Genomic DNA, 21,835 nt, shown 5'->3' with positions numbered 1-21,835 from the left:
AACAAGGGTGTTGGACAGAACAATCTTTAAAGTCTCTTATATTTTAAAGGAAACTCTGTTGGCATACTTGTTAAGAGCTACAGCTGCTAACCAAAAGGTTGGCAGTTTGAATCCACCAGGTGCTCCTTGGAAACTCCATGGGGCAGTTCTACTCCGTCCTATAGGGTCGCTATGAGTCAGAATCGACTCGACGGCAATGGTTTTTTTTAAAAATATATTTTAAAATTCAATTCAGTAAGGTAGTGGGGGCCATTAAAGGCTATGCCTAGGAAGCTACTCTGGGTCTAGAATGGATGTGAAAAGGTGGGTGGCTGGGGAGACCACCGAGGACTCAGGCCACCTAAACACAGGGACATACACCACTCCTAGGGAAATCTCTAACATGCAGGTCTGAATATCCCAAATCATAAAGATATAAATGATTCCTCCAAGAGCACTTGACCCAGTAAGACCCGTGTTGAGACCCTGGCTACCAGTCTAGACCTCATCAATATCTGCACAAACATCCTTTAGTGCTCCAAATCACAGTAACTCTTATACTCTTACATACACTTCTAGCCATGTTCAAGTCTTGTCTTTGTACTCTTGTGAGGTTAAGGGTTATTTTACCTTAAGCAGGTTGGCCTTTCTCCCGGGCCTCTGTGAAACAACCCTTAGAGTAGTTGGGCTTGTGTAAGGAAATTTTAAAATTTGAGGTATCTGAGATAATCTGAAATGACCAGCTGGAGGTTAGAGTACAACTCCTCTGTGACTAGTTCCTTTCCCACCTCAGCAACAGCCATTTTCTGTGCAGACATAATCACGAAACTAAGAAATGTCTGGCAAGGATGATATAACTACACTGTGATTCCCCAGAGAGAAGAATGTCTGATAATGATGATGTAACTACCCTGCAAGCCCCTCTCCCATATCCTTATGATTACCACATTGCAACCCATCTAAGAAAGACACGTATATCCTTCTAAGCCAATTGCCTTACAAGCTTCCACTACAGGAAGTACCACCTTACAAGTTCCTGCCACAAGAAGTCCCACCTTAAAATGATCTACTACCAATTGAGTAATGTTTTTTAATGAGCTAAGCCTGTAATTACCAATCAAGTAATGTCTTTCAGTGATCTCAGCTTGTAAATAGCAATCAAATACTGTACTTCCTATCCTTTGTTTCCCCTTATAAAACGTCACTGCTGAGTCACCATATTGGATTACTGATTCCACTGCATGGAGTTCAGTCTATCTCCAGCTCGAGCTGTCTCTTTCCTTTTCAGTAAATCGATTTTACATTAATCAGAGTACTGAGAGTTGCTCTACAACAGGCTACACTGGCCACACCTCAGAGTTTGTTTTAATGAGTGGAAGCCAGACTGGGAACCCACCTGGTAACCAATAATTAGTGTGTGGGCTGGCAGACAAAAGGCCTCAACGCTGAGGCTGGAAGAAGCTTCTGGAGGGAGAGCATCCTGGAAAGACAGCTTCCGGGGGAGGGACGGTGCTCTCCACTTCTGGTACCTTTCCAAGCTTTACCTGAGTACCTCTTCGTGATCCTCCTGAGTTGTCTCCTGTTATTCCTGCCTGTTCATATCCTGTACTTCTGAGTTATACCTTGACCCTAATAAACCACATAACTGTAACTATAGTCTCTGAGTTCTGTGTAGGTTTCGGTGAGTTCCAAACTCAGAGAAAGAGAGTGCAGTGGGGAAGGGAGTGGCTGGTGTCAGAGACAATGGGGGGGTTGAAATTGGAGATAGGCTTGACCTCCGCTTCCTAGCCACCAGCTTTGTGCTGATTCATACTCCTGAAATTATTCATTTAACTCCTGTAGTAATGTGGACAATAACTTTCTTTATTCTTTTGTCCACCAGCCTGGGTTGCCCAGGGAGGGCGTCACCCAGCCCTCTTCTCTCCCTTCCTTCCTCCCTCCCTCCGTGAAAATATTTCCAAGTCTGCCTGGGAGCCCGGGATGGCCTGCCTGTGTGAGTGCGTCTCGGGAAAATTTTCTAAGGGAGCCGGTTTGTGCCCGATGGGAGGCCCCTGGGAGGCGTCCACTCTGGTCGCCCAAGCCTGCAGCAAATTTTCCCAAGTCCTGGAAGACCGAGCCTCCACAGATCTTTTCTGAGTCTGGGGGGCAGGGAAGTACCTAGACTTCTTGAAATGTTTGCAAGTCTGCCAGCCGGGAGGCCTGGAGCCAGTTGTCCACGTTGGCACTCCCTGCCGGCCTGCCCCAGCCTGCGGCGACACTTCCCTGAGTCTGCCCCCGACAGGGAACCACCTGACCAAACCAAAAAACCCACTGCCCTGGAGTCATTCCGACTCATAGCGACCAAACAGGGCAAAGTAGAACTGCCCCATAGGGTTTATAAGGTTATAACTCCTTACGGAGGCAGACTGCCACATCTTTCTCCCGCAGAGCAGCTGGTGGGTTGGAACTGCTGACCTTTTGGTTAACAGCCAAGCGCTTAACCACTGTCCCAGCAGGGCTCCTCCGGGAACTGCCTAGGCCTCGGTGAAATATTTCCAAATCCACCCGCCCGCCCCGGGAGCCTGGGAACCTATGTGCTTGGACAATAACTTTCAATCCATACATGTAGGCGAGGCAGATGTTTTACTAAAATCCACTTTAGAACCACTGTGTCAAAATGGATACATTCTCCAAACTCAAACACCTGTTCTTATAAAGAATATAGGAGAAGGACCACCGCCACTACCCCTTTTGCAATTCTAGTAAGGTTCTGTTTTGTGCATCTTAGCTAAATGTTAATAGTCAGCCTGTTTGCTGAGACATTCACATGTGACTTAAAAGGGATTTAAGGCCCCTTCCCCAGATTTTCTGATACAGTCTAGACGCCGAAATAAGGCAGATGGGGACTGATATTGTTGGTTATAATAGCAACAGCAGGTGCTAACAGCTGGAGGACGTCCCTAGCTGGCATGGTGCCCCCGACTGCCCACAGTGGTCCTGCCTGCTGGGTTAGGTAAGTTGGGGCAGTAAGGGCAGGGCAGGGCCAGGCACCTGGGGATGCTGAGGGAGACTGTGGAGGACGAAAGGGGATACTGGGTGTAAGGCGACGTAGGGAATGGGGCAGGGCAGTGGGAGAAACAGCAGAGATGTTAGAAGGGAGGGACCTTTAGGCTGGAGTTCTTGAGTATATGTGGTAAATATATATGCAAGAAAATGTGGCACTTTGACAACCTTCCCATGTACAATTCCGTGACATTAATAATGTTCATAATGTTGTTTAACCATCACCATTAACCATTTCGGAATTTTTCCATCACCCTTAACAGAAGCTTGGTGTCACCTAAGCGTTGAGTCCTCCTTCCCCATCCCTCCTGCCTGCCCCTGGTAACTAACCACTAATGAATGTTGGTCTCTGTCTATTTGCCTATTCTAGATATTCCATACAGGTGGGTTCATACAATAGTTGTTCTTTTTCACCTGGCTTATTTCATTCAGCATAATGTTTTCAAGGTTCATCCATGCCGTAGTATGTATCAGAACTTCATTTTACGGCAGACTGGTATTCCATTACATGCACAGATTGCATTTTGTATATCCATTTATCTATTGATGAACACTGAAGCTGTTTCCACTGTTTGGCTGTTGTGAATAATGCTGCAGTGAACATCGGTTTGCAATGACCACATATAACTGGGGCCTCCATTGCCTTCTGCAATCCATGCCATGCCGTCTCAACCTCCTGGTGCATTAGAAGTACCTGGCCCGGCCCTGCGCTCAGGGATTCTGATTCAGTTGGCCTGCTGGGACCTGGGCATTAGTCTTCCTTGAAGAGACCCAGGCTGGGAAGGACAGTGTTCGCCGATTAGTGCAGAGGGGTCTGTGTTGGGGCTGGCCTGGTGGGGAAGTCCTGGACAAACACAGCTGCTGTGAGTTTCACGACTCTGCCTGGAGTGTTGCTCAATGCCCTATGTGTTTCTCTCGTTTAATCCTCAGGGAACCTTATGAGATAGGTATCACCTTATCCCTTTCTCACTGGTGATGATTCTGAGGCAACTGGCCGGAGACCACACAGCTAAGTGGGCAAAGCAGGGAAGTCTGTAAGTCTTCTGAACACACCAGGGCTGACGGGAAAGATGAGCCCATATCAACTGAGCAGAGTCAGTGTGTGGGACGCTGTGGAGCAGGACAGCCAAGGGCACGGGTGGCACATGCTCACATCACACCTGCATATCTCACTGTACAGGTCAGGACACTGAAGCCCAGAGAGGTGAGGTGACTCCTTCAGGGCCACACGTGTCCCACTGGCAAACCTAACTCTGGACTCCCAGCCACCTGTCTCCCAGTCCAGGTGGGTCCGGGTGGCATCGGTGGTGGCTCAGGAATCACCATCACTAACAGCACAGAGCATCCTTCACTTGTTAGGACAAACTGATGAGGTCCTGAGCATACACTAAAGTGTCCAGACCCAAGTGTCCAGGCTGGGGCCCTGGAAAAGCACTCCTGACACTGTCTTCTGCTTGTACAGAAGAGGTACAAGCAGAAAATCTGCTTTTTAGATGAGGAGCAGGGTTTTACAAGGCAGGCTAAAATATCGACGATTTCTGGGCCTCTGGAGTACTAGGTGGCACAGTGGTTAAGATCTACGGCATGCTATGGCTACTAACCAAAAGGCTGGCAGTTCGAATCCTCCAGCCACTTCGTGGAAACCCTATGGAGCAGTTGTACTCTGTCCTATAGGTTGCTATGAATTGGAACTGACTTGAGGGCAGTTTTTTTTTTTTTTTTCCAGTGGGTACAGTACCAGGATAGAGAGTATCGGAGAGTCCCAGGGCCCCTCTAAGGAGCCAGCCATGGGCTTTCAGGCTGTTCGGCTTGCACTGAAGTTGTACCTTATCCAATCCCCTTCTCCCCCTGGGGTCCACTTGCCAATAAAGTGGTGCCCAGATGCCCAGCTGCTACTGTTGTCTTCTTTCCCGAACCCGTAACCAGACAGCACAAGGAGTTGGAGCTGGGACCCCATGTCTGAGCCTTAAGTCAGAGGCAACCATGTCTACACCCTGGGAGACTTAGAAATCTCTTCCGCCTTTGAATTTTGAGCTAAATAGAAAGGAAGACCTTATCTTCATAACGTCCAGTATGGAGGTCTTGCTCCTTGGTTCTTGACAGTTGCTGTTGACTCAGCTCTGACTCATGGCAACCTTATGTACAACAGAATGAGATGTAGCCCAGTCCTGTGCCATCTTCATGATTGTTGGTATGTTTGAGCCCATTGTTGGAGCCACCATGTCAATCTATCTCATGGAGGGTTTTCCTTGTTTTCGGTGACACTCTACTTTACCAGTGATGTCCTTTTCTACGATTAGTTCTTCTTGATGACATGTCCAAAGTAAGCAAGATGAAGTCTCACCATCCTTGCTTCTAAATAGCATTTTGGTTGTATACCTTCTAAGACTGATCTGTCCATTCTTACGACAGTCCATGGTATATTCGGTATTCTTCACCAACACCATAATTCAAATATGCCACGTCTTCCTTTTGCACTCTCCAGCTCTCACATGCTCCTTGGCAGCCTCCTCTCCTGAACCGGGATTGTTCCCTGGAGGCAGCACCACCCGAAAGAAAGAGGCTGGCGTGACCATTGCCAGAGGTTATCAGCTCATGGCTCAGGACACATTTTGCCAACTCTCTGTTGGAATTTCCGCAGCTGACTTAGTAGTTAATAAGTTACAACTTCATTGTCTTGCTTTTTATTTGTCTTTGATAAACAAAGAACATAATGGGAGGGATTTATAATCAGTCCTACAATGACAGCTACAACAATGAAGACTGACATTTATGAGTGCTTTCTTGGTGCTCACCTTGTCCGTCCTAAGTGCTTTGCCTACATCACCTCGGTTAACCCTCTAAACCACCCTAAGAACCATCAGTGGCTGTTGAGTGAACTCTGACTCATGACAACCCCATGTGTACAGAGAATTGTGCTCTATAGGGTTTTCAATGGCTGATTGTTTAGAAGTAGATCACCAGACTTTTCTGCTGAGGTGCCTCTGGGTGGACTTGAACCTCGAACCTTTTGGTTAGCCAATGAGCGCTTAACCATTTGCACCACCCTGGAACTCCAACCACCCAAGGAAGTACATACTACTACTATCCCCAAAACAGAGGTGCAGAGAGTTTAAACAGATGCCCAAGAACAGGGAGATTCAGGATAGACTATGTTGGCTGCAGTGTGTTAGAATATCAATATCAACAGCCCATTTGGATTTTCTACTTGTAAAGAGATTTGGGAAATTTGCAACTTCAGTCAAGTGCGTTTCTAATGCTGATCTAATGGGAACGGTTTCTGAACAACTTATTATGGACTGCTTTACATATAATAACATACTAAGGACCCACTATATGGAAAGCATAAGGTTACCCAGATTTTACCAGCTGCCTTCCAGTTGACTCTGATTTACAGAGACTCCACGTGTGTCAGAGTAGAACTGTGCTCCATAAGGTTTTCAATGGCTGATTTTTTCCAGAAGTATACTGCCAGGCCTTTCTTCTGAGACACCTTGGGGTATATTTGAACTGCCACCTTTTGGTTGCCAATCAAGAGCATTAACCATTTGCATCATCCAGGACATCTTCTTCTTCTTTTTTTTTTTTTTTTTTGCCAATTTAAGAATGAGGAAGCAGGGGCATTGGTGTTCAGTGGTAAAATTCTTGCTTTCCATGAAGGAGATCCAGGTTCGATTCCCAGCCAATGCACCCCATGCATAGCCACCACCCATCTGTCAGTGGAGGCTTGTGTGTTGCTATGATGCTAAACAGGGTCAGTGGAGCTCCCAGAATCAGATGGACTAGAAACAATGGCCTGGTGATATACTTCCTAAAAATAAGCCAGCAAAAACCCTATGGATCACAACAGTCCTTTCTGCAACTGATCATGAAGATGACACAGGACCAGGCAGTATTTTGTTCCATTGTACACTGGGTTGCCATGACTTGGGGACCAACTCAATGGCAACTAACAACACAACAGGGGTGAGGAAATCCAGCCAAGAGGTTGGGAACTTGCCTCAGAGCACACACAGAGTGAGCGGGGAGCCAGCATGCAAACCTCCGCAGCCGCCCCCTCTGGATCCCACCAGTGGTGCCACCACTCTGCATGGCATTCACTCTATACAGGGACATGTCTGCAGGCCAGGAATTCAGACTGATTGGCAACCTTTTCCAATCATAGCACTTACTATACTGACCATTTGTGAGAAGGGATATTTAAAAATGACTCACCTTTTCTCTCTGAATACCTGCAGGAAGTTCAAAGCCTTTTGATGCAAGAAATACCCAGCTAGACCTGAATTTCATGTTTCTGATTTCTTTACTTCCAAGTGCTTCAATGGCGTTCTTGGCATCATCCTTCAGCCTGAGGAGCAGAAGGAAAGGCACATGAATGTCTCACACATGGAGGCTCCAGTACAAGAGACGGTCACATGTTACATGCGTGTTTGTTCCTGGGCAGAGATTTCTAAGCACCCTCCTCTCCTCCTATGGTGTATGGTAGGAGGATGGATGGCACACAGACTGGCTGAATTTTAAAGGTAAATACCAATGGAAATAGTAAATACCAATGGAAATAGGGTCGCTATGAGTCAGAATCGACTCAACAGCAATGGGTTTGGTTGTTTTTGGTTTTTACCAATGGGGGGAAAAAGAAATAATTTTGGTGCAAAAAGGCCAAGAGACGTCTCTCCCCGCTTTGTGGCATTAACTTTAAGGAACTTGGAATTATAACTTATTTCTCTGTCTCTTTTGAAATGTATGTCAATCTTTTTAAAGGTGGAAAAGATTTCGCTCCTCTTCTGAACCAGTCTTATGTTAGCATCATTTCTTGGAGAGCATCGTTACCTGGTTTTACAACCCAGGAATGTGTTTCTCAAGGACCTGGGAGCCATCTCTTTGAAATGTCATCATCAAGGAAGAAGGAAGATAGCACCCCTGTCTCCCAGTTTCCACAAGGAGGTTAGGAGACTAATTTCAGCAGGCACCTGACTCCAAGTTACAGCCCACTCTTGTCATAATGATGGGAGAAATTTACTTTCCCTTTGGATAAATCCCAATTACCAGGTGGATTCAGAATGAACTATGTGTAACAGCACATACATAGTTCATCCTGTAGAATCCCTATGAGTCAGAATCGACTCAATGGCAATTTTTTTTTTTAATGTATAACAACAGCTACATGCTTGGCTGCTAACTGAAAGGTGGAGGTTCGAGTCCATCCAGAGGTGCCTTGGAAGAAAGCCCTGGCAATCTACTTCCCAAAAATCAGTCCTTGAAAACTCTAGGGAGCAGAGTTCTACTCTGACACACGTGGGATTGTCATGTGTTGGAGTTGACTCGATGGCAACTGATTTTTTGGTTTATGCGTGACAAATGATGCTGCCAAGTCCTCTTACTTGAGGCTTAGTCATTGTTTATCTTAAGACCACGTATGAAATGGGCCTTATCTGCTTGGCTATATAAAGGGTCAGATTTCTTTCTGTCTTTGCAATCTCTTTAGCAGACCGTCTGTGATGCTCATCACACTCTGGTTGATTTCTTATTCAGTAATAACACTGTTTTCTTTCTCTTCTACTTTTGTGGAGAGGTTTTCTGGGTTGGCAGGAGATTTGGGGAAAATTCTATTTCCCCAACAGTATGGTCAATTTCTAGTTCACCATGTGACAAGACCCAGGGCCCTTTTAGACCTCAATGTTTGGCACAAAATTTTAGGTCCCAATTCTGAAAAGCCCTTGTGTGTGGGGTCTAGTCCTCTCCTCACACTCAGCCTATTTCCTGTCCTTGTTGCCCTCTTGTTCGCTGCCAAAAAAACAAAGTTGACAGATGTCACTAACAGACCGAAGAAAAAGTCGAAAACTGTCCCTTTCAGATTCAGAAAAGTCAGCTTCAAAAAAGACACCAGGAAATCGAAACAATATGGCCGATTTAGAGTGAGCAAAGGAAGAAGGGCAGAAAGGAAGAGAAAAAAAAAAAAAGTTTCGAGTTTTCCTAAATGAGTTAAGTCAGAGTTTTTCAAAGTGTGTTCCAAGGATTTGTTCGATGTGGCAAAACGCTCCATGAAAAAGGGGACCTGAGGTCAAGTACGTCTGGGGGATGCTGCATCCCGTAGCCCCATCTCAGAAATTCATAATGCATACAGGCACTTTGAGGTTCTTACAAGTTCAGCAGTAAAAACATACATACTTATTTAGTAGAACACACTTCGAGAAACACAGAGCTAAATCATACTTCTCCCTAGTAAAACCATGCATATAGTGTGTGTGTATTGCTTTCTCCTTTTGTTCCTTATATAGAGATGTTTCCTCAATTTCCTTTCATATTTTTGTAAACCCACCTGGGGTTTAGCTTCTCTGGCTGGGCTTAGTTTTTCAATCCTAATTGTCATCAGAATATTCCTGCTACCTGGAAATATTCCCTAGATTCTACTGCTTATACACTCTACCGGTTATCCATTTGGATTCTTCCTTTTTTTCTTTTTTAGAAACAAAGTCTATTTTGTTATGTGCTGCCATTCTTCTTCCTTAAAGAAGCATCTAGCTCCTTGAGCTTTTTGCTCTCTCCTAGAGAATGTTCTGAGGGGCCCTGCATAGAGGCTTGGCACAATCTGCCCTGCTGGCTTCTTCTGCCCACGGCCATGACCCTTTGTAGGCACTCACCTGCTGCTTCCATCATCATGGGTGACCATAAAAAGCAGGGATTTCTGAGGTGCACTCTGAATAAACTTTGTCATTGGTCCAGAGTTATCTGTTGGGTCAATGGAAACCAGTCTTAGCATCTTCTCCGTTAACTGAGAATCTCAGTCTAGATGCTAGACTCCTTTCTGCACTTGGGTTCCATGTCTATTCTGACTCCTAGAGCACTTCCCCCACCATGCAAATGGCACTCCGGGTCTTTACTAGTAAGCTGTTAGCTGGGGTTCCACGATGGGACCATCCCAGGGGGCAGCAGGGCATAGAAGGAAAAGAACTCTGCTGAATGCTTGCTATGGGAATATTCATGGTTATAGTGGAAAAGGGTCATGCCAGGGAGCTCTTGTGACCAATAAAGAAGGCAACTAGAACCCCTGGGGGAAAGAACCTCCTTGGAAATTAGATCATAAAGATCCCATGAACCAAACTCTCAACCCAACTGGTAATACCTTCTGCGGCACAGGCAGAGCATTCTCTGCAATTAGGAATAAAGACCGTGACCCAAAGTTGTGACTATCCCAGGCCAGAGCGGCCCGTGTGTGACACTAACAAAGAACAAAGGAGACCCACAGAACGGGACATAAGACAAATGCAGACCAAACCGAAACACGGAGGTCTTTGCTAAGAGACTTACTGGTGCCTAATCCGAAGGAAATAAAGGTCGATCAATCTCGAGACCCCTTTAGTTACCACTTGGGCTTCTAACTGATAATTAAGTGTAAGTGACCGGCAGAGTAGAAATGCAGAGTCCCTATCAAGTGGATGCAGGCATTTTTTTATTACTCTCCTCCATGATCTTTAAGACGACTTGTTTTCAATAACCTTAAGTGTTAAATAAGCTATCGGTTCAGTGGTAGAATTCACATCCTTCATGCAGACGACCCAGGTTCGATTCCTGGCTGATGCACCTCATGTGCAGCCACCACTTGTCTGTCCGTGGAGGATTGCATGTTGCTGGGATGCTTTACGGGTTTCAGCAGGGCTTCCAGACTAAGACAGACAGGAAGAAAGGCCTGGCAATCTACTTCCAAAAATAAGCCCATGGAAACCCTATGGATCACAATGGTCCAGTCCTCACCTGATCATGGGGATGGCACAAGACTGGGCAGGATTGTCTATTTTCTATTACTGTCCTTCATGATCATTATAAGGACTTCTATCGATAACTCTACGTGTTCAGAACAAACAAGAGAGGCTGGTCTATTCTGATTAACAACCGCAGCCACAATTCAATGTCCAGAATGGCAAGACCGTGGAAGGAGAATGGGCACCTAATGGTTCCAGAAATGTCTGCCCCCAGCCCAGCAGGGCTCTGGGAGCATAGCAGTCATTATGATGGCTTTTTCAGGGCTGATGATCTTCAGGCTGGATGCCGATGACATTATTTTAATGGTTAAAACAAAAGAGGTTTTCTCTTCCCTGTTCTCAAATGATGGCAAAGAAGACAAAGACCCAGGGAAAGCATGAAAGCGTGATCAGAGAAGAGACATGTTCTAGACGATGCCCTCACACTTTATTCTATGAACTCAATGAGAACCTAGGAGAATTTCTATGACATCATGCTGGAAAACTCATCAATGTTGCGAGCCATCTGTTTTTTCATGGAAAAGATAACAAAGTTTGACATTTTTGTCCAAATGTTTTAAATCCTGATTTCATGTTTCTCATGCATTTTTATTTCAATAGGAAAAGACTTTTCTTACCACCTTCATACATATCGAAAAACCGTGTTTCTATCACCTTCCCAGTTACATCTGAAAAGAAAAGAAATCATTTTGAAAAAGGAAGTTCATCTGAACCCAGCGGGCATTTGTGGTACCTCAGCTGTCAAACTGGCATCTTTCTTCCCCGTCTCTCCAGAAAACATGAAATACGTGAGGAGTTCACCTGTAAGAGGGCCCCTCCCTGGGACGCGTTATTAACGTGGGGTAAAAAAGACGGGGGCACCAGCCAGCTGTTCTAGAACTCTCTTCCGGTCTTCCTTTAGTTAAATTTGACCTTTATACTGTTCCCTCACCCACCCTTCTCTTCCCACGGAAACACCAGAGCCCTCACCTCAGCCAGCCCCTCCCATGGGGGCCCTGGTGGTGGCTGGCCCTAGTGGAGACTTCCAGGGAGGCAGACAGAACTGAGGGCAGACAGAATTGAGTCAGACAGCCCTGACTTGCCGTGGGGGGAAGGGTGGGAGCCCAAAGGGCATTTCTGCAGATGGGCTTGCTCTGAAAATTTGGGACAGTCCTGAGCCGCTCACCACAAAGCCATGAGTATGTGCATGCGTGGAGGACGGCAAGGCAGGAGAAGTGTTGTCTGTAAAAGAGACATGGGGTGTTCAGCTGGGAACAGAGACTCAGAACTGGGTCTGGAGAGGACTGCAGAGCTGATGTCAAGCCTTCCCCAGGAAGCAGCCCAGCTCATCCCTGGGTGGCTCTCCCTAGAGGGCTGCCATACCTGGGCAGATGCTGTTCCTGGTCTACTAACAACCTTGATAGAATCCTTGCCTTCATGCAGAAGACCCAGTTTGTCCTGGCCAATGCACCTCATAGGCAGCTACCACCTGTCAGTGAAGGCTTGTGTGTTGTTGTGATGCTGAACAGGTTTCAGTGGAGCGTCCAGACTAAGATGGACTAGAAAAAAAAGCTGGGTAATCTACTTCTGAAAATTAGCCACCGAAAACCCTAAGGATCACAATGGTCCAACCCATACCCTATCATGGGGATGGTGCAGGACTGGGCAGTGTTCCGTTCTGTTGTGCAAAGGGTCGCTCTGAGTTGGGGGCTGACAGGCTGGCAGCTAACACCACCACCACTAACGACTGTACAGTGCGTTCAACCCTGCAGCTTGGACTGCAGTTGGCTGCGTGGAGGGACGAAGAAAATAAAATCCACATAAGTGTGCTTTCGGAGGACGAAGTCTAATTAAGAGAGTGTCTTCAATGCACCTGGAAGCAGCAAAAGTCCAGACTGAAGGTAATCCTCTAGGTTCTTGCCCGAAAATATAACTTCTGATTGTCTGCTGCCTACCTTGGAGCAAAGCCTGGTGGAGATGAACTGCATCTCCTTCGGGAAGGAGGCCTGAAGGACACTAGGATGCCCCTTTCCTCTTTGTCGTTTCGGTTTTCCCACTGGATTATCAGACTGGGAACGTTTGGTCTCGGGTCCCTACACCCCTGCTGTCAATGGACTATCTTCTTAGCTCATGTAGGGAAATACCATATGAGACTGTCTTCCCAAACTTGCTATGGTGTTTATTGTCAGGGACCCCAACAGCAATCGTGACAGAATTTTTTTTCCAGGCTCAGCTCCAGGAACTGTTTATGTCCCCCTGGACTGCTTATTTGGTTTAAACTCTACCTTCTGCCTGTCCCTTTTTGTTTTCTAAAGTCTATTTATATGTGTTTCGTGGACACGGTTTTAAATTATTTTTGTTGAAACCGCAAATAATTTGTAATATGAGGCACTGTAAAAATAATTAAATATGTAATATTAAAAGGTGTTAAAATGCAAGCGCAGACAAGATTGTGTGCTAAAATCATCGAATACCCAGGTATCTTTGAAAATCTGATTACAGAGCTTTTAAAGAAGTTTTAAACAAAACATTTCATGACTTACAGTTGACAATGGCAATATTTATTCCTCTCGCAACATTTCCAGTCTTTTCCCCGATGAGCCTGAAATTTAAACAAGTATCAGTCAATGACCTCCTTTCTCACCATGAAATGAGAAATGAGTCATTCCCCCTGCTGTATACATCCTCTCTTGGCAGAATCTCTGTCTCATCCATTGTCACTTACCATTCCCTTGCAAAGATGCACTGGCCTTGACCCAGCTTCCTAGAAAGTTAACCCCCCAACTCACTCCACACACGTCTTTCCCCAAACTTCTATAGCCTCAGTCCTTCAGGGCACCTAGAAATTACATTTAATCTTATAATTTAGACCAACGGCAAGGGAAAGGAGAAACTAATATTCGTTTAGCACAGGCTCTTTAAAACATTTTTTTACTGAATCCTCAATCACCTCAGGAGCATTCATTTTCCATTTTATAAATATGAAGTAGTGAAAGATGAACCAATAATCACATCCATCACTGGCACCCTCAACTTCTATATGTCCTTCTTCCCCTCAGTGTACTGAGAGGCTTTGCTTGACTCTCGGTGGTCCTTGAATAAATACATCATAATATTTCAGTTAATTTTTACTTTTAAGTTGGAAAATAAGAAATGTCAGATTTAGGAGGGTTGTACCCCAAAGCCAGGAAGACTAAATGACTTTTCTGGAGGTGCTAATTACTGCCAAAGAGCATGGGGATTTGTGTGTGTGTGTGTGTATATGCGTGTGTGTGTGTGTGTGTGTGTGCGTGCACACACACCTGTGCCCTTCGTCACATTTTAGAATCAATGTTATGGGTTAGTTTCATAAAAAGAATTTGGAAGCTTTCCTCCTTTTTCCATGCTTTGGAACAGTGAATATGGCCTTGTAATATCCTGCTTCTTACACGAATCCCCCTGTGAGTCTTCTAGGCTTGGTGCTTTTTGGAGGAGCAGCTCTTTCACAATTTAGAGACTATTTGAACAGAAATAAAAAGAAACTTCCATTTCTGATAATGGAAAATTGGGTAATTTGAACTTATCCTCCTCTGAGGAAAACAGAAAAGATGTGAAAAAAAAGTGTAAAAATCTGCTTCAATGCATTGCAGAGACTTAATAAAGTAGTCATGAATTTCCAAGCCAAGATCTGGGTGAAGACTAAATTCCAAGGTGGTGATCCCAGAATTTATAGCTACTTTTACCCTAGGAAGGAGCCCTGGTGGCACAGTGGTTAAGAGCTCGGCTGTTATCCAAAATGTTGGCAGTTCAAATCTACCAGTCACTCCTTGAAAACCCTATGGGGCAGTTCTATTCTGTCCTATAGGGTCACTATGAGTTGGAATCAACCCGACAATGGGTTTTGTTTTGTTTTTTCTTTACCCTAGGAAGGAGCCCCAGTGGTGCAGTGGGTAAGCATTCGGCTGCTAACCAAAAGGTCAGTTGTTCGAACCCACCAGCTGCTCTGTGGGAGGAAAATGTGGCAGTCTGCTTCTGTAAAGATTACAGCCTTGAAAACCCTATGGGGCAGTTCTACTCTGTCCCATAGGGTCACTATGAGTTGGAATTGACTTGATGACAATGGTTTTTTTTTTTTTTAAACTCTAGGAGCATTTGCTAATTCCAGAAAAGGTGCCTAAGAAACTGAACAGCACTTCTAACAAGCAGGTATGACCAGGGAGACAAAAGTTGAAAGACAGAGCCCACCAAAGGCGAGAGCCATGGGAAATCCCCCACATCTTGTTTGGGTTGGGGCCATAAAGGGTTCAATGCTAAAAGAGAGAGTGAACTAGAAATAAATCAGAACTAGTAGGGACTGCATCCCAGCTCTGAAGCAACTAAGTGGCCCAGAAAATCTCAATCCTTAAAATTTATGCAGGTCATACTGTTTTCCTAGTGGTTCTAAGTCCCTGAGAGAAACAACAAAAATCTCCAAAAGAAGACAATAATATCATCCTATGCCTTATTTTAAAAAAATTTCCCAAATGTATTGCTGGGTACACTATCAAATGTAACCAAGTACACAAGGAAAGAAGTTAACGTGAACAAAAACCAGTGGGAACCAACAGAAACAATATGTAATAGTGACAGACCCATGGGGGCTGTAGAATTATCCAGCACAGACTTAAAAATACCTATGTTCAAAAAGATGAAAAAAAAAAAATTAAGAGCTGGAAACTAAAAAAAAAAAAAAAGACTTATCTGCAAAAATACCAAAATGAAATTCTAGGACTGAAATAATAGCCTAAATTAAGAACTCAATGGATAGGTTGGACAGCAAATTAGGAATGGTAAAAGAGAGATCTAATGAACTAGAAAACTGCTCCAAGGAAAATATCCAGAATGAAGGACAGAGAAATAAAAAGATGGAAAATACAAAATATACTGTCAGCAATAGAGAACATAGTAATAAGGGCTAACATATGTTTCATTCAGAGTAATCAGAAGAAGAGAAAGAGAATGTGGCAGAAGATACAATGGTTGAGAATTTTTCAAATGTGATGAAAGAATTCAATCCATTTTTCATGGATTGAATTGTTTCCCCCCAAAAATGTGTGTATCAATTTGGCTAGGCCAGATTCCCAGTGTTGTGTGGTTGTCCTCTATTTTGTGATTGTAATTTTATGTTAAAGAGGATTAGGGTAGGATTGTAACGCCCCCCTTATCCAGGTCACATCCCTGATCCAATGTAAAGGGAGTTTCCCTGGGGTGTGGCCTGCACAACCTTTTCTCTCAGGAGATAAAAGAAAAGGGAAGCAGGCAGAGAGTTGGGGACCTCATACGACCAAGAAAGAGGCACTGGAAGCAGAGTGTGTCCTTTGGACCTGAGGTTCCTGCGCAGAGATGTTCCTAGTCTGGGGGAAGACTGATGATGACGAGGACCTTCCTCCAGAGCCGAGAGAGAGACAAAGCCTTCCCCTGGGGCTGACACCATGAATTTGGACTTCTAGCTTACTAGACTGTGAGGAAATAAACTTCTCCTTGTTAAAACCATCCACTTGTGGTATTTCTGTTAGAGCAGCACTAGACAGTAAGACACCATTCATATTTAGAAATCCCAATAAACCCTAAGTTAGATAAAAAATAAACAGACACATCAGGGTGCAAATGCCAAACATCAAAGACGAAAAAAAAGGCAATCAGAGGGGAAAAAAGGGCAGTTAGTTTCATAGTAGCAACAAGTAGACTATAAACTGACTTCTGAATAGAAACAATGAAATCCAGAAGACAATGCAATGGTACCTTGAATGTGTTGAAAGAAAATCATGACCAATATACCTTACAAAAACATTCTTCAGGAAGAAGATGAAATAAAGACATTCCAGACCAACATAAATGGACAGACTTCACCAACAGAAGACCCACACTATAGGAAATACTAATGAGTATTGTTCAGACAGAAGGAAATGATCTTAAATAACCCATGGGTCAAAGTACATGCACGGTGCAGTCAATTACTTAATATGGCCCTTCTAGCCATAGTCTTTGTGATTTCTACCAAATGACCGGGTGGGACTGTGCAAATGAGGTACTTGTGGCCCACCAAGGGGATTGGATAGTTTGCTAATAATGTAAATAAGGTGCATGGCACCCTTGTGGGGGTGGGCCATGCAAATAAGGTGTATGAAACCCTAATGAGGGTACTGGTCAATTTTACCACCCTGCTAGGCTTAAAATAAACCATCCCAGAGGCGAGAAGAAAGGATCTCAACACCACCAAGAAAGAAGTGCCAAGAGTGGAGCGTGTTCTTTGGACCTGTGATCCCTGCACTGAGAACCTCCTAGATCCAAGAGACAGAGCGAGGAGCTGTAACATGGAAGACAGACAGAAGCAGCAGAACCAGGACAGAGGGAGAGCTGAAACATCGGCGACAGTGAGAAGCAGCAGCAGAGAAATGGTGGCTGCAGAGGCAGCAGAACAGGAGACTGGCAGGAGCTGGCCACGAAGCGAGAAAGCTAAGCCCCTTACGGTACGAGGCTTACTGGAGGAGTAGGGTGCCTCCAGGCACTTTTGGCAGAGCTAAAGGAGCTTTGTAACACTCACCTGAGCAGGGTAGAGGCCAGGCCGAGGGGCTGACAGGTCAAGGGGGCAGAGAAAAGCACGCCTGCAAGAACTGTATCCTGAGCATTCCTGAACCTGAACTGTAACCTGTTACTTCCCTAATAAACCCTATGGTCGTGAATACTGTCTGTAAGTTCTGTGTGGCCACTGCAATGAATTATTGAACCCAGCAGAGATGTCGAGAGTGCTGTGGGAGGGACAATTGGTGTCAGAAGTGGTAAAGATGGCAGAGAGAGAAGGCACATCTGATCTCTGCCTCACAGGAATCAGCCATGGGCTGTTGATCTTGATTCTTCCTTCCCCTTGTGAAATTAGATGAGGTCAGACACCTTTGCCATGCCATTTTTATAAGATGTCATAATGGAAATCAAAAAATAATTTTAACTGAATGATAACAAAACATGACATATCATAACTTTTGGGATGTTGCTAAAGCAGTGCTTAAGGGGAAATGTATAGCTTTAAATGTATATATTATTGTAAAAAAGGACTGAAAAATAATATGTTAGAAGTAAAAAAGTACTGATGAAGTAAAAACAGTACAAATACCGATAGAAATAAATAAAAGACATAAGTAAATGAACTATATAACAAACATATAATGAAGAAGCCAAAATTTTGCTCTTTGAAAAGACTAATCAATTAATAAACTCCTGGCAATATTGATTAAGGAAAGAGGAACAAATAACCAATGATATCAGTGAAAAAGAGACATTTTATTTAGATCCTGCAGTCCTCAAAGTATTAAGAAATAGTATCAATATTTTTTATGCCAATAAATTAACAATTTAGATGAAATGGACAAATTCCTAGAAAAATACAATTCACCAAAATGGAAACAGGAAGATATGGAAAATTCGAACAGTCCTTTTAAAGAAAGAATTCACCAAAGACCTGGAGGGACACACCAGAAAATTCTATCAATCATTTAAGGAATAAAGGCAACTTAAAATAAACTCTCTTAGAGACTATAAAGAGTCAAAACTCCCAACTTGTTTAAGGAAGCAAGCATATTCTTTATTCCAAACTCCAACAAGGACAAAAAAGTTATAGGCAAAATTCAATCATGAGCATAAAGGCGGAAATTCTAAACCAAATATTAGCAAAGAAAATCTAGCAATATACAAAAAGGATAATACATCATGACTCAACTGAGTTACTTCCAGGAATGCCAGTTGTTTTAACATTAGAAAACCAATCAATGTAATTTGTCATATTAAGGGAATAAAGAAAAAACATTATATGACCATCCCTATAAAGTTGGAAAAAAGATCTTACGTTAGATATATATTCAGGATTTAAAAAAAAAAAAACAATTCTGAACAAAGAAAGAATAAAAGAAAATTTATTTAAGCTTTATTATCAACAACAACAACAAAAAAAAACCATAGCAAATATTATACTTCAGTGGTAAAAGGTTGAAAATTTTCCCAGTGAAATCAGAAATAAGGCAAGGATATCTGTTATTTCCACTTATTTTCAGGATTGTACTGGAAGACCTATCAATGCAGTAAGGCAAGAGAATGAAATAAAAAGTGTAAAAATTAAAAAGAAAGTTGTTATTATTTATGGAGGCTATGGTTGTGGAAAAAATATAAGTCAACATACAAATGTTTTAAATATATGTTACTTTTAAAAGATTGCGGGGACTCCTACCTCACACCATATACAAAAGTTAAATAAAAAAGAACCAATGACCTAAACATAAGAACGAAAACTTATATTTAGGACTAAAACTATTAGAAGAAAACAGGGGTAAATCTTCATAACCTTGATTTAGCAGTGGATTCTTAGATATGACACCAAAAGTACAGGCAGCAAAAGATAAAATAGATAAACTGGACTTCATCAAAATTAAAAACGTTTGTGCTTCTAAGGGCATTAACAAGAAAATGAAAAGACAGCCTACATAATGGGAGTAAATATTTGCATATCATACATGTGATAAGGGTCTCGTATCCACGATATATAAAAAATAGTTACAACTCAACAACAAAAAGACAACCAAGCTAAAAAAATTGCAAAGGACTTGAAGAAAGATTTCTTTAAAGAAGAAATACAAATGGCCAACAAGCACGTAAAAAGATGCTCAACATCATTAGTCATTCGGAAAATGCAAACCAAAACCACAATGAGATACCACTTCATACTCATAAGGATGGCTAGAATAAAAAAATGGAAAATAACAAGTGTTAGCAAGGATGTGAAGAAATTGGAAATCTTGTCCACTGCTGTTGGGAACGTAAAATGGTACAGCCACTGTGAAAAACAGTCTGGCAGTTCCTCAAAAAGTTAACCATAGAATTACCACATGACCCAGCAATTCCACTCCTAGGTACACCCAGAATTGAAAACAGGTACACAAACAAAAACTTGTACATAAATGTTCATAGCAGCACTCTTCCCAGGAGCCAATTCACAATAGCTAAAAGGTGGCCATGGCCCAAATGTCCCATCAATGGATGAATGGATAAAGAAAATGTGGATATCCATACAATGGAATATTACTTAGCCATAAAAAGGAATGAAGTACTGATACATGCTAGGATGTGGGTAAACCTCAAAAATATGACGCTAAGTGAAAGAAGCCAGACACAAAAGGCTTGTTGTATGGTTCCATTTTTATGACCTATCAAGAACAGGCAAATTCACAGAGGCAGAAAGTAGATCGGTGGTTGCCAGAACTAGGGGCAGAGGATGATGGGAAATGACTGATTAATGAGTATGACGTTTCTTTTCGGAGTGATGAAAATGTTTTGGAATTAGACAGTGGTGCTGGTTGCACAACATTGTGAATGTACTAAATACCACTGAAAAATACACTTTAGAACGGTTGATTTTATGTTATATGAATTTCACGTAAATAAAAAAAAATTAAAAAAGAAAGACTGCTCCATACAAGATCAATACACAAATATAAATTTCATTTTTATATACCACAAAAGTAGCTAGAACATGAAAATTTAAAAAGATATGATTTAAAATAATATAAATTATCAAATACTTATGAATAAATCTAATAAAATGTATGCTGTATCTCTATACACAGAACCATAAAACATTATAGACCTATATAAAAAAAAGACATATACCATGTTCAGGGCTTAGAACATTCAATACTGTAAATAAGTTAATTCTCTGAAGATTGATCTACAGATTCAATGAACTCTCCCCCTGCTCCAAATTCCAGGATTTTTCTTTTCTTTTCTTTTTTTTGAGAAATACAACAAGTTGATAGTAAAATTTATATGGAAATGCCATGGGCCAAGGGTAGCCAAGAAAACCAAACCAAACCCCTTGTTGTTGAGTCAATTCTGACTCATTGTGACCCTACAGGACAGAGAAGGACTGCCCCATAGGATTTTCCAAGGCTGTAATCTTTACAGAAGCAGACTACCACATCCTTCTCATGCGGAGCATCTGGTGAGTTTGAACCACCAACCAACCTTTTGGTTAGCAGATGAACACTTAACCACTGCACCACCAGGGCTCCAGGAAGAAGAGACTCCATTTAAAGAGTGGGAAGTGACACTTGCAACATTCAGGCACTGAGTCAATGTTGACTCGATGAATAAAAAGACTGGCAGAAAACGACTTGTCTTTCTATGTGAACCTGTATGTTTTCTAAGACAATGATATCTTTACAGCCCAGTGTTTTCTGTTCCATGAGTTAGTTACCAGAAAACACAAAGCTAAATTCAATGCAGCGACTGGCTTCTCTGGCATCTAGCCACTTTCATTCCTCTGTTCCTTTTAACTTGCTTTCATTTGTGACTGAACACCATTTAAAAATACTGTTTGAGAGCAGATAAACTAGCTTTGTATCACACATATAAATGGTTAAGACAGATACAGACTCAAACTGATCTACTCAGTATTTTCTGTGTACACCAGGTTGGAGTCCTAGCTCTGCCACTAACTGTGGGCTGAGGGAGAGTTATCTATTTGTATCATGGGGATAACAATAGTACCTACCTCATAGGCAGGTAGAAATTAAAATATATAAATGTGTTAATATGTCCTCCACAAGTGCAGATGTTGTTACTGCACCATGGCTGGGAGAAGGCTGTGGCTCTGCAGAATAGTGGAAACTCTCGTCTTTGGGATCTGACGGCTCTGAGTTTGAATGGCTCTCTTTCGGTTGATGAAATTCTGGATGAGCAAGCCCACCCCCCACCCATGTCAGGCCACCCTCCCCCCAAGCAGGCCTTCATTTCTCTTCTTTACCACGGGATCCTGCTCGGTTAGTCCAACCTGCACCTCATCTCCTCCGTGAACCTCATTAACAATCCCACAGTACAGCACGTTCACCTCTGAAATCCCACAACCACACATAAAATCACCATGTAGTGTTCAGCAGACATTTGAAAAATTTGTTATGTTCTCTCCAACTGTAACCTGGTTCTTAATGGCGGGGAGGGTGATTCTGGCAATGTCTGGAGGTGTTTGTAGATGTCATGACTCAGGGAAGGGGTGTTCTTTGGCATCTAGTGGG

At 43.0% G+C, this 21,835-nt stretch overlaps 2 protein-coding genes across 3 annotated transcripts in view; both read right to left on the bottom strand.

The window, feature by feature from the left end:
- LOC101361136 (interferon-induced GTP-binding protein Mx2) overlaps window positions 1–8,139 on the bottom strand; it is a 53,417-nt gene extending 45,278 nt beyond the window's left edge. Inside the window, exon 1 of the mRNA XM_023742153.1 lies at window positions 7,237–8,139. The gene's annotated coding sequence lies outside the window, so the exon portion shown is untranslated. The remainder of the gene's footprint in view (window positions 1–7,236) is intronic.
- FAM3B (FAM3 metabolism regulating signaling molecule B) overlaps window positions 1–21,835 on the bottom strand; it is a 64,355-nt gene that overhangs the window by 9,487 nt on the left and 33,033 nt on the right. For both annotated transcript variants that reach the window (XM_023742156.1, XM_023742154.1), the window contains 4 exons: window positions 13,304–13,362; window positions 11,399–11,449; window positions 9,663–9,750; window positions 7,237–7,369 (listed from right to left, as the gene is read on the bottom strand). In XM_023742156.1, the coding sequence (XP_023597924.1) occupies window positions 7,237–7,369; window positions 9,663–9,750; window positions 11,399–11,449; window positions 13,304–13,362 (331 nt within the window). The remainder of the gene's footprint in view (window positions 1–7,236; window positions 7,370–9,662; window positions 9,751–11,398; window positions 11,450–13,303; window positions 13,363–21,835) is intronic.

The sequence above is a fragment of the Trichechus manatus genome, unplaced genomic scaffold (assembly GCF_000243295.1).
Source record: "Trichechus manatus latirostris isolate Lorelei unplaced genomic scaffold, TriManLat1.0 scaffold00202, whole genome shotgun sequence".
In the NCBI taxonomy this organism is placed as follows: Eukaryota; Metazoa; Chordata; class Mammalia; order Sirenia; family Trichechidae; genus Trichechus; species Trichechus manatus.
Note: the sequence above shows the minus strand (reverse complement) of the source record. Positions and strands in the feature narration are given on the sequence as shown.